The sequence below is a fragment of the Vipera berus genome, assembly GCF_964194415.1.
Source record: "Vipera berus genome assembly, chromosome: 5".
Classification (NCBI taxonomy): Eukaryota; Metazoa; Chordata; class Lepidosauria; order Squamata; family Viperidae; genus Vipera; species Vipera berus.
This window is the reverse complement of record NC_138207.1, coordinates 22,632,417-22,645,301: the sequence shown is the minus strand read 5'-3', so window position 1 is coordinate 22,645,301 and position 12,885 is coordinate 22,632,417. Positions and strand designations below refer to the sequence as shown.

Below are 12,885 nucleotides of genomic sequence, written 5' to 3'. Positions count from 1 at the left end.
TGCAGGTAGACAAGGCCTGGGTTTCCCTAGTTCCAAACCACAACCTAACTACTAAATAACGTTGGCTTTCAATGTATTACTCAGAGGTTACCTACCATCTTTGTTATCACTGGGACTTACCTTTAGAGAGAAGATCTAGGTTTGTAGCTGTAAACATATCTAACCATGATTAACTCTTCTTGTAACCACAGTAATTTCCCTTATCCTTCTATGTTCACACAGCAATCAATGTATTCGGGTTCAGTTGTATACTTTCAGAATGTTAGAAGTGTTTCTGCTTGTTGGGAACAGCTTTTGGGTTATACAGATATTTTGCGATCAAGAAAGATGTCGTTGGTGCAACTTCACTTATTTAATTAATTAATAAGAAGCCTGCATCTGTTGACCTTCTTGCAGAGCTCATTCTTTCCTCAGGTGTTTTTTTTTTGGGGGGGGGGGTTGGGGGGAAGGGGCAAAGTAGAGTTTCCTAGTGAAATGTTTCAGAGGTATAGCTTTTTTTTGCTATTATTATTTCAGAGGAAGTTGGATTGTTTTTCAACTGTGAGTTGTTTGCAGAATTCATTTTACTTCCATGAGTGTTGATTTATCTATAGGTTTTTGCATAGTGCATAGTGTGACATTTTTAAAAACAGTGGCAGGAAGCATAAAGCTCTGGATGTATATACTAAAAAATTATATAAATCAAAATAATCTTTATTAGCTTTTGTTAATTATCTTAACAATGAAAAATGAATACCTCCAAAAGAGGGTTTGTGTATCCTACTAAGATTTTTTTAATATTAAAGATTACTGATTATTTGAACCAGTATAGATTATAGCCTTGTAATCACATAGTTCTCACCTTGCAACCCTTTGTTCAGTGACTAGTCAAAATTACAATGGCACTGAAAAAGTGGTCCTCACACTTACAGCCATCCAAGTATCCCCATTGTCCCATGATCAACAGCTGTCACATCCCAGGGTCATGTGATATCCAGCTGCGACCTTCCCAGCCAGTTTACAACAAACAAAGTCAATGGCGGGAAGCCCAATTTGCTTAACAACTCCATGAATTAAGGTTGTGCTATACATTTATCTGAGAAGCTATGAGCCCTTGAATTCAGCATGTAGCACAAAGATGAGAAAATTCTGATTACAAGAAAATGTAAAGTCTCTCCAACTCCAACATGAGTTTAAGATTGGAGAAAGCAGTAGGTAGTTTCTAACCTCATCGTCCTATAATCAAGTAATTAGCTAATTTATGGTTCAGTGTGGCACACAAACATAATCATAGTGCTTAGGAGTCCTTGTTCAACCATGGCAAGGTTCTTCATAATTTGAAATCAATGGAAAGGTCAGCTATCCACTTTGTATTTAGCATTCAGTCTACTTTCCCTATGGATTGAATGAGATGCCACAAATAGCCATACTGCTGGGGAATTCTGGGGGGTGCAGACCAACAAATTGAAAGGCAGCTGGACTGAATTAGGTATAACCAAATTCAAGGTGTCAAAATATGACTCATATATGGACTTAAGCAGAATTAGCTAAGCAGAATTAGTGGAGTAAAGCAGGTATAATGGTAGAAATCAGAAGGAATTCTGCAACATTAATAACAAGGTAACAGAGCTGGAAAAGAATACGTTACAATGAGGTCAAATGATCTGACTTAGGCTATTGGTAATGTCTCAAATGATATCTGGTCTCCTGCTTTGAGTAGGAGGATAGAGATCTTCTAGTCCAACCCCAACTCAAACAGGAAACCTTAGAGTGTTTCAGATACTACCACTAGCCTAATCATTTGACTTCATTGTAATTTATTCTTTTCACAAGTAGGGAAGTTGTTGTCAAATTTTGGTTGCCACCCAACTCCAAGGACTTTGAGCAGGTCACAAGTAAATACATTAAATACACACAAGTTTGACATTAAAAAAATAAAAGATAGCTAGACAGGGATGAAGAAGAAACAAATCCACGTCATCCAAAGGGCTTCACTCACCTTTGCCAAAAGCCTGAGCAAGGAGCCAGGTTTTCTAGTCTTACACTGAATGCCAAGAAGTTAGTTTAAATTTACAACATCATGGATTTCCATACATAGATAGCCTCTCCTGTATATAGCTGAAATGGTTCAAATGCTAATACTGACCATACTTGTGAGAATCAGGGAGAAACTTGCTCTTCTGAGTTCAAAATAAAGACCATCTGTCACTTTATGGAAGGGACTCAAAAGATTGTCACTTATTTTCTTCTGAGTATGGAACAAGGAAAAGAGAAACATCACTGCTTTAATTAAAGACCATTTTTGGAGTTGTTCTCCAAAAGCTTGAAAAGTTCCCATTGCTCTTTCAGAGTTTTCCTGTGTTTGAAAGGAAGGTGCAAATAAATGCACAACAGGATTTCCTTGTTATCATGCTTTACACCTAGCTCTTCTTTAACTATGACAACCCCAAAGTAATAAAAACTACCCTGCCTCAGATTGACAGCTGCTCAATGGCCAGGAGAAGAAAGCACTCTGCGTAGGTCCAGAGGTTGCCTTTCTTTAACTCCAAAGTTTTCAAGGACTTTAAAAAAAAAAGACATCTGGCCAGGGGAAGTACGTGGACGAAGGGGAGCTAACCAAAGCAGGGATTTTGTGCTGGAACGCTCAGGTGGATATTTAACTTTTCATTTTTCAATTTTCAATCCAGGTGTTCAAACAAAGCGGTTGAAATATAACCCAAAGATTTGCTCGGGGATTTTTTTGCCACAGACACTGCTCTTTCCTGGACTATTGATTTTCATAGCAGTAAAAACCACAGGGAAAAGGACATTGACCTAGGATACAAAGAGAAGAAGGGGGGCTTAAATCGTTATTTCACCCGGCAGACTATGAAAAAAAAGAGTGTGAGGAAGAAACTGCCTGCCCTCTCCTCCCCCCACCCCCACCCCAGACACAAAATCCAACTCGTTGCTGTGTCTACACATGCCAGCGCGGAGACAAGGGTGGGGCCCAGCGGGCGACAATGCGCGGCCTTCTGGAATTTGCAGGGAGGGAGGAGAGCAATTAAACCGACCCGCCATCCCGACGCCCCTCCCTCGCTTCCCTGCCTCTGCGTGAAGCGTGCAGCTTCTCTGGCAGGCCTCTCTCCGGCGATACCGCAGGGGGCGATCTTTTCCCGTTGACTTTTTTTTCTCCCCTCTTTTTACGCCGTTTACGTGGGGACGGTTCTTCCACTCTCTCTTCTCCCCCCCCCCCCGCTCCGCCCGCTTCCTTTTCAGGGCTACCGGCGTAGCTTTTTCTTCGCAACTGGGCGCGAAGAAGCCGGGAAGTTTCCGGTGCCGTTGCGGGGCAGGGTTGCTGGCGGTGCGGTGGAAACTGTTCGGTGGCGTTTGCCTCGCCGCCGCCGCCGTTTCCTGCCCCGACCACACCAGATGATGTTATCAGAAGCATCTGGGCGGCTGTGCCCGATGAGTGTCTAGGTGGGGCGAGCAAAGCCACCCATCCCTTCTCCTGTGGGAGATTTCCCGTCTCCTTCCTGGAAAAGTGTCCCCGTGCCTGGGTGGGGGCTTTGCAGGAAACTTTGGGAAGTGACGGGGGCGCCCCCCTTTCCTGCCCTTCCCCCCCCCTCCCTTCCATTAAGACTCCGGCAGCATCTGGAGCGCCTGGTGCTGACTGTGCCTGGCGGGGCTGGTACTTCTGAGCGGGGGAAGCAGCTGCCGCCGAGCACAAAAAGAAGTCTGTCTTTGCTGTCTCTCCATGCCGCTCCCCCCTCCCTGCCTGTAACGCTCTTGGTCTCGTTCTCGTTTTCCTTCTCCAGGATGGCATGGATCTAGGGAGCGACCCCTGCAGCAGCCGCTCCAGCTCCGAGTCCAGTTCCAGCAAAGTGACTCCTTGCTCGGAATGCAAATCTTCCCCGTCGCCTACCAGCCTGGACTTGGCTGCTTTGGAGGACTCAGAGGAGGAAGAGGAGGAAGAAGAAGGAAGAGAGGGGGAGGAGGAGGAGGAGGTCGACGACTTCCAGGAGTCCACCGAGAGGAAAGTGATTGATGTGTGGAAGGAGGATGGGGACTATGCCCGCTGCCATGCCAAAACCACCCCTTCCAGGAGGAGTTTAGCCCAAGATCTGGTGGAGGTGAGGAGTACCTGCTTCACCCTCCCCACTGCCACCATGCCCCCCCCAGCTCCCAGCAGTAACCCCCCTCCCCATCCTCTCCAGCCTCACCGTCACCTGCTGGACCTCAGGCACAATGCCAACATGGTGCCGTCCAGCCACCGGACTGGACACAAAGGGGGTGGGGGCTCCAGCAAAGCCCCCTGCCTCCAGAGAGCTCAGCAGGGAGATCCTTTGCTTTCCTTCCGCCCCGTGGAGAACTCCTTGGGAGGCAAAGCCTTGAAAGAGCAGGAGCCTCAGCTGCCCACTATGGACTGGGAAGCCCTGGAGAAACACCTGGCGGGCTTGCAGTTCCAAGAACAGGAGCTCCGGAGCCAGAAGAGCAACTACACCTCTGTAAGTTGGTCTCTTTTCTTTTTCCCTTGCCCTTTTTTCCTTCTTTTTCTCCTTTTTACACATTCAGAGTAACAGAGATGACAATTAAAGTGTTAATGTTAGTGGAATTGTGCTGCTACTTAAGGAGAGCTGAGGGTGAGTCATTTCCCATGCGAGGGAGGGCATTGGATGATTATGTTTTTCCCATAGAAGGTAATTTCCAAAGGGCAGCTGTGATTACTTAGATTAGGATGGTTGGTTGCTTCCTTTTCTCTCTCCAAATATGTCCTGGTATTTGGGCTTGCAAGAAAACCGGACCTTGTGTGCATTAAGAGTGGAGAATGGCTCCCCTGGATTCAGATTTAGAAAGGAAAGAGACCAGTGTTATCCCTTGTCCCTTTTGTTCTGCAAGAGAGAAAGAGTTGGTTGATTGGCCTGCCTTGGCCTTGAGGATTAGGGGCTTTGATGGATGACCTTTTCTGTGGGGAGGGAGGACAGGGCTGGGACAGTGGTCCTGAACTACTTCCTGTTTCTTATCAGAAGAACACCTGGCTGCATTCCGAAAAGCCAGACATGTGGGTGGCCTTTAAGAGGGGGAGGAGAAGGAGGGGGGAAATGTAAGCAGGAGTCTTAGCCAGCTGGTGCATGTCTCATTGTGAATTTGCCCTAGTGAAAGGGTTTGTGCTATCTAATGCATGTTTCCCTGCCTTTCCTTTCTAAGGTACAGCAGAACTTGCAGACTTGGGGAGTTTAGAATGTTTTATTTTTTTTTAACATGTGCTTTGTTCTACAAAAATGCCTTGTTTAATCTGGCTAACAGCTCTGCTAACATTGCATCACTTTTGCCATGGGATGTGAAAATCTAGGGCCTTCGGCTCTTAGAGACTGGGTGTAACACTCTTTGACTTTAGGGCATGATAAGTAACTTCATTTTTCAGCATAATTGGCATTGCTAAGAAGGGCAAAGGAAAGGGGACTTGTCTGGTGTCTTCCCTGATGAATAAAGCCAGTGAAGATCTGTTCCATATCGCTGTCTGTTTAAATTTTCCTTTTTCCCTTTGCATCCACGATGCATTATCTATAAATACAGAATAGAAATGGAAGACATGAACTCCAGTAGATTTAAAGGGAGAAAGCTTTCTTTCAAGGCTTTTTCTATTATCTAAAAAATTCTCTGTAAAAACAGATCAGATGCAAAGTCCAATAATAAAGTGCTATTATCCCAGCATTGGTAACTTCAGTAATGTTAGATTCAACAGAGATGCTGATGACACTGCATTTTAAATATGCTGTACTTTTGGAGAGAATATGTGATTTCAGGAGTATTTTGCCTGTAGATAAGAAATCAAGAGAGATAATCTGAAATGTCCAGCTTTGTATCTTGCTGGGACAGAAAAGTCTGATATTGTTCTCTAAAGCAAACGAAGTCTATTTTAGGCTTCAAAGTCTCTTTGGCGCCTGCTCTATGGACATTTTTTTGGTTGGTTTTTTTCACTTTTGCAAATCTTTCAGACTAGCAGGTGTCTGGTAATGACTTATGAGAAGATGTCCAATTCATGTTTCCTAGCCCTCTAGTTAAATTAGATCTCAGTCAGTCTGCTTTGCCTGTCAACAAGCATTAATGTATTATCATTTGTTATAAACAATCTGTAAATATATTTTCCAAAATGTGGCACTCTGAAGCTTACTTAAATGATGCAGTGGAACTGCACAATAGATTACAAACATTCTTAATAAAATAAAATTAAATGTGGTAATTTGACTTGACTGTAGTTTTACTTCCAAGTTTAAATGCTTCCCCAAGGTTTTTTTTAGAAGTTTAGAACTTGCTGATGGTCTTCTCATGTGACTTTAATTGATTGATATAGTACTAAAATTCTCCTGTCTATTTGTCTGTAACCTTAAATTAGGTGAAACTGTGCGTCATAGGAGAACACTTTTTGAATCAAGATATTTCAAATGGGCTAACTTAAAGAATGCCACCCAAAACCGAGACCTGTGGGATTGAAATTTCAAGAATCTTCAGACCAGTGGTATTGACAAAGTTGTGGCCTCTGCAGTACCACTACATCACCACAATCAACTGCGGACACGTGATTGTCATTTCCAATGGTCCCTGTCAGCTTCCATAAGCAAAGTAAATATGGCAGCCAGCAGGAAGTTGGAATTATCTCCCACTCTCATTGCTTTTTTTTTTTGCCTGCCCATAGTCATTCTGATTATAAGTTTAGGTAAGGAAAAGTCTCTGAAACAATGACTCAACAAATCATGGATTGTCTAGTTTTCTATTTATATTTCTTCTTTGAAAACCCTTTTTCTTTCTGGGTGCTTAAGGACCACATGAAAAGTGGAGAATGGGTTCACTTAATGACTGACATTCGCTTAATGACTGTGGTATTCTATTAATAACTGCAGCATTTGCTAAACAATCGCTGCAAAAAAAATTGTAAAATCGGGTTGGTCATATGACCTAACCCTTAACAAACTGCTCTACTTTTTTGTTTTTTTATGATCCTGTAATCTGGGGTTTTATTTATATAGGGACAAATATAATTTTTTTAAAACTTGCTTTTAACTTTTGTATCTTGGTTTTTAATTACCCTGTAAACCGCCCTGAGTCCTTCGGGAAAGGGCGGTATATAAATGTAATAAAATAAATAAATAAATAAATAAATCAGGATGGAGTCTGGGCAACTGAATGCAGTTGAGCATTTACTGGCCGGATGCCCTTCCTAAGACCTATGCAGAGTTTGCAGTAGATATTTTCTCTGCTCCCTGATAGAGAAACATCTTCACTAGGATTTAATTCTCAACCTTCCAAGTGGGAGGCGAGCGTCTTCACCTCTAGGCCACTGCACCACTCTTAACAATCTGCACTACTTACAACTGTAATTTCAGACTCAATTAGGATCATAAGTTGAGGACTACCTTTATTTAGTCAAATTGAATTTTTGTGTTAATATATATCCAAATAATGAATGCCACACATTGATCCAAGACCAAAAATAGGTAGTAGGCTCCCAAATTTTGCTGAATGCCAATTTTGCTGAATGCCAATTCCCATCACAGCAGACAGTAGTATCTACTGAGCTTATACAATTAATTGCTAGCTTAAGTTCACATGGCCATTGTTCTAAGACAGGAATGGGCTAAGCTTGTAAGCCGCCCTGAGTCTTCGGAGAAGGGCGGGATATAAATGGAATTAAAATAAAAAATAAATAAATAAAAAATATTGCTAAACAGTTGGGCCTAATATCCTCATCTTCATTCATTTTTACTTTTCTATCTTGCTGTGAAACAGGCTATAATCTGGCAGAGTGTGTAGTGTATACACAACCACTCTGATTTTTAAACTACAATATTTCACTTATGGCCAAAATACATCACTTGAGTTCCTGAATGAAATGTGGTATATAAATCTGATAACATAAGCATCTTAGTGTACTCCTTTTCAAGGAGCAACAGGGAGTTTTCAGTTTATCTAGACACTATTTCAACTATGATTTTTTTCTGGAAACTTTGCAGGGTTCATTAGTGATGCCAGTATAAAATAAAGTTTCATAAATATGCTAGAAATAACTCAGTTTAAAACAGATTCTGATGAAACCATTATCAATGCTGCTGACATGTATCTTACAACTTTTCTTCAGCTAAATCCTTTATGACAATCCAAATAAGATTTGCTTCTTCCTGTTTATTATCCCTACCTTTTGGTTGCTTGTCAAGCTCCATTATGTTGACTAATTGCTTGATTTTTATATTTCTTATTGGGTATTCCACCCAATAGCGTCAATAAAAGAATAACAAATTACTCACTGTACTTAAATGATTAGCCTCTATTTCACACTTCCTCTGAAATAACTTTATTCAGGTTCTTTAACAATCTTGTCAAAACTAAAGAAACTCAGAACTGACTTAACACATTGTGCTAAGCAGTGGTATTCAGACTACATTGTTGGATCCCAGAGCATACAAAGCCAAACTGATAGAAAACTACTTATGGCTTAATGTGATGTATGAAGCCAGATAGTGGCTTGTGTGTCATTACAATATGTTTTTATTAGCATTTGTGCCCCTGTCCATCATGCATGGCAGCTGAAAGTCAGAAGGTTAGAAAGATAGGAAAACTGTTTTCAGAACACACTGTGCAGATCAGCATCCACGGCTGTGAAACATGTGGTGAAAAAAGTCAATTACTTAAAAGTGAGAGATAAAGATGCAATTAACCAGGTGATGCTGTCAAAGCCTTATGCCAGTATCTGGAACCGGGAATAGAAAAGGCTGAGGCCTCTTAAACCAATCCGGTATGGAGATGTTTAATCTTTAATACTAAATGCAGTTGCACTTCACTTTTCAGGAGGGTGTGTAATTTGTGGGGGGGGGTTACAACTCCTACTCAAAGAGCAGCTGGCAGGTCTATGATAACTCGCCACAGGATAATTCATCATGGACAACATGCCACCAGACAACTTGCCGTGGGACAAGAGTTACACTAATATCAAAGAAATATTGGAATAGAATCATTGAAGAAAGGATATCAAAAGAGGGGCAAAATGCTATATGAATGACAAAAATTAAAATGTTTTAACTACTTTAAATAAATTGAATTGTTGAATTTTCCCGCAGCAAGTTGTCCTGCAGTGAGTTGGCTGTGGCGAGTTTTCCCATTCCAGCTGTCGCCAGGGAGTTTTTCACACAAATTCAAAGGTGTTCATAGAGTGCCACTTGCTCCTATACTTGCGCAATGGTGATTTATCTTTGGTCATTTGGACTATTGCACTGCACTGTATCGGGCCACGGATCATAGGTTGGGGACCTTTGTTTTATAAAGCAGTTCGTGGTATAGGATTATCTAAAGGACTGTCTATATTTATAGCTTCTGTCCACACCATATGATCCAGCAAAATTGGCACACTCTGGGAGCCATCAATTAAACAGTGAGGGGATGAAGCAGAATCTTATCATAGTTCTGGCTCATATCCTGACCTTATTTATACAAGCCTTCAAAACTGAGTCTCCAGGCCTTAGGCAGACCCCTTGTGGGATGATTACTTTGCCAAATTTTGTTATTTTTGTGTTTTCACATGTTCATTTTTCATTACTTATATTTTATTCTTTTAAGTTGCTTCATATTGTATCCTACCCATAGTCATGAACAAGTCAGGCAGCTTATTAATGAAATAAATAAGTAATGAGGGTTTTAAACCCTGGAGCTGACATATACTGTACATATGGTTAGATTCCTAGATTCTGAAATAGCAAATATTCCTTTTTATTAGATTTGCAGTAACAGCAGCTGACCTATCTCTGCCTTGTCCTTGAATCTTCCATTGTTAAGCTCAAAAGTGTGTGTTTGCATTTATAGAGGGATCCATTGTCATGTTCAAGGGGAGACTCTGGCATCACAATAATTTGAATTTTGAGAAATTCCTGTCTCAAATCTAAAATGAACCCTCCCTTCCATTGTAATAAAGGTTTTTGGAGTATTGGCCAAGAGGAATCAGAAATAAAGGGATATGAATCCATTGAAAGGCTTACAATATCCTTCAAAATAATACTTCGATAATTTTGTAGGTGCTGGATTGTAATAAAGTTTTGGGCACTTATATAATATTTTATATAAGACTTGACCTTTTGCATATCTAGTAATGTTAAATCATAAAAGGAAATACCAACCACAGAACAGAAAATCACATCTTCTTCAGTTATGTTTATTATTTTCTTTGGTCCGAAATGTGTGAATTTGATACTTTTTCAGGCTGTGTTGCTTCTGCGGGAAGATTCCTGTTACCACTTAATCTGTTTCTTCTACAACAAATGTAGCATTCAGTCTCTAGTCTGGAGGACAAGCTTTTTTTTTGTTGTTCAGCTGCAGCACATAAATCACCTGGAGGAGGAATTTATGAATGGTAGATCTGTCACTATGGAACACTTCTATTTCTCTCCTGTTTTCATTAGTTGATCTAGCTCAGTAGAGAGTTTTTTGAATGTACTGAATCTGCTAAACCTATAGACACTCAGATTTGTTCCAACTTATTTCCACAAACCTGAATTAACAAATGCTATACTGACATTTGAAAAATTGCTTCATTTAAATTTTACACCTTTAATTTTGATTTTGTTATTTGTACGTGGTTGCTTTATATTTTGGTACCATAATCAGTCACAATAATTGTAATTACTGAGCATAGGCCTTGTAAACAACGTTTCATAAAAATATTTTTGTAAACAAAATCTGTAAATGCTTCAGTTGCATTTCATCTCTAATTAGCATGCAATGTTTGTAGCAATCTGGCTAACTCTCTTTTTAAGCTGAGCTACAGATGCAGTGCACCAAAGTGCCAGTCACTGGATGCATGGATCCTTTTTCTTTGAGGAAAAATTATATTGCCTAGCTAATCAGTCTATAATAAATTTTGTTTCATTTGCATATGTGAACTTGATATAACAATAGTAATATAAAAGTGCTTGAATGATGAGCAGACATTCATATATTTATGAGTGTGGGCCAACCCATTTGTACAGGCAGTCCTCAACTTATGATGGCAATAGAGTCTGTCCCTCGTGGTCGTAAGTCATGACAGTCATAAAACCATCACCAATATAGCTTTGCAACTCTTTGTTGTGGTTGTTAAGTGACCCCTGCAGTCATGAAGTGGCCACTATGGTCATTAAGCAAACCAATTGTACACAGACTGAACCATTTTTCATTTGACTGAAAACTGGAAGTAAATGCCAGGTTTTGGCAAAATGTTATAAAATGCGGTCACATGATCACAGGATGCTACAAAGAGTTGTCAATGCGGCCCAGTTGCCAAGAGTTCAGTCATGTGTCAGGGTGTGTGTGCGATCATCAGAACTTCAAATCTTGAGCAGCCCCAAGTAGGTCTTTTGTAATTTTGAACAGTTGCTAATTATCTGGTGGTAAATCAGGGACTACCTGTATTTCTAAAGGAAGGAAGAAACAGTGGAACTTGTTAGGGGCAGGGAAATAAGGTAAGCCAGTGGCTCCCTAATTTATATAAAGAGGAAAGTTTGGTTCTCAAATCAATCCCAACTCAACCCAACATTATCCATTTTATCCTTTGGATAATATTTATTCATATGTACTTTATTGGATACATTTGTAATTATTTACTTAAAATTTTGCTCAAATTACAAAATTACCTTGCTGAAGAATCACACCAGCACCTTCAAGTTAAATATAATTTCTTAAGTAAAAACATGGCAAGACATGCTTCGATGAACAGAGACAGAAGTGGCTTTCCTGTCAGACTTCCTTAGGAAACGAGTTCTATTTGTGGAATGTGCAGGGGTTTTTTTCCTTGAGAAGTATCCAGCTTGCTTTTTACCTTTATAGTAAATGTGTTTTTAAATCTGCAAGAGTTTCTTTTCAGCCTCTGATACATAGAATTAGTTTGGAAATGACATGATTCACCTCTAATCCAGTGAAGTGCACTAAGGCCTTGTGGCTCTGGTAGCAGTATTTGTCAGGCTCCAAAAATTAACAAGGACACGTTGAGGCAGGGTTTTTTTATTGTTCCTCACCCTCTTTCACACAAACCATCAAAACTGTGATCTGCCTGGCTCCTTTGGAATGCATACCCTCCTTCCTGGAATGCATTCCATCATAGCTGGATTGCAACTATGCAAGAAAACTGGGCAGAGTTTTGCACTAGAATTGCTGAAAATATGCCTTTTTTGAAGACTTACTTAGTGTCCTCCAAATGCTTTCTATTACAGCTCCCATTATCTCAACTCCATATTGAGGACCAAAAGAGGTTATAGTACTGCACCAGGATTCAGTAGACCCAGGTTCCACTTCTCAATCATCCATGTTAAGGCTACACTGAGATCTTCTTTGATTAAGACAACATGCACTTCACAGTCTTATTACTCAAGTGCAATAGAGATTTTATTTCCTTTTCACTGAAACATTTTATTATATTGTGTTATTCCTGTGAAAAGAGAGATTTGATTTTCTTTTGAATGAGATGCTAGTCAATGAAAGGGCCCCACGGGCTTCCTGCTAATAAGTTTGAATTTTTATAACATTTTTTTTCTGGTGATAAATTTATTTCTTCCCTTCGGGTTTTACAGTTATGGCAATAAAAATTATTGTCAGTAGTATTACTGCAATGTTGTAGGTACTTAAATGTGTCATAATCAAAAGCTTTAATAACAGAATGGATGTATAGGTATAAATATTTTGTCCAAAAAATTGTGCTGTTTGTATCTGTCATGGTAGGAACAGGTTGTCTGAAAGTGCAGTTAGCAGGATTTAAAAAATAAAAAGCTGAAAAGGATTGATCTGCATCAATTTCTAAAGATTCCAATATGCTGTGTGTTTTTTTAAATTTTAACCAATGCAAATTCATAAAGTTTGGTCCAATATGCAATATAACTCATACAGTACTTGATAGAACAGGAATGGCTTTAA

At 40.2% G+C, this 12,885-nt stretch overlaps 1 protein-coding gene across 3 annotated transcripts in view; it reads left to right on the top strand.

The window, feature by feature from the left end:
- LOC308668714 (schwannomin-interacting protein 1) overlaps window positions 1–12,885 on the top strand; it is a 337,391-nt gene that overhangs the window by 230,356 nt on the left and 94,150 nt on the right. The window contains exons 1-2 of one of the 3 annotated variants that reach the window (XM_081328784.1): window positions 3,307–3,438; window positions 3,777–4,466. In XM_081328784.1, the coding sequence (XP_081184910.1) occupies window positions 3,783–4,466 (684 nt within the window). In that variant the 5' untranslated portion in view covers window positions 3,307–3,438; window positions 3,777–3,782. Of the gene's footprint in view, window positions 1–3,306; window positions 3,439–3,776; window positions 4,467–12,885 lie in introns of those variants that run through there. The other 2 variants (XM_081328785.1, XM_081328786.1) reach the window with 2 other exon arrangements.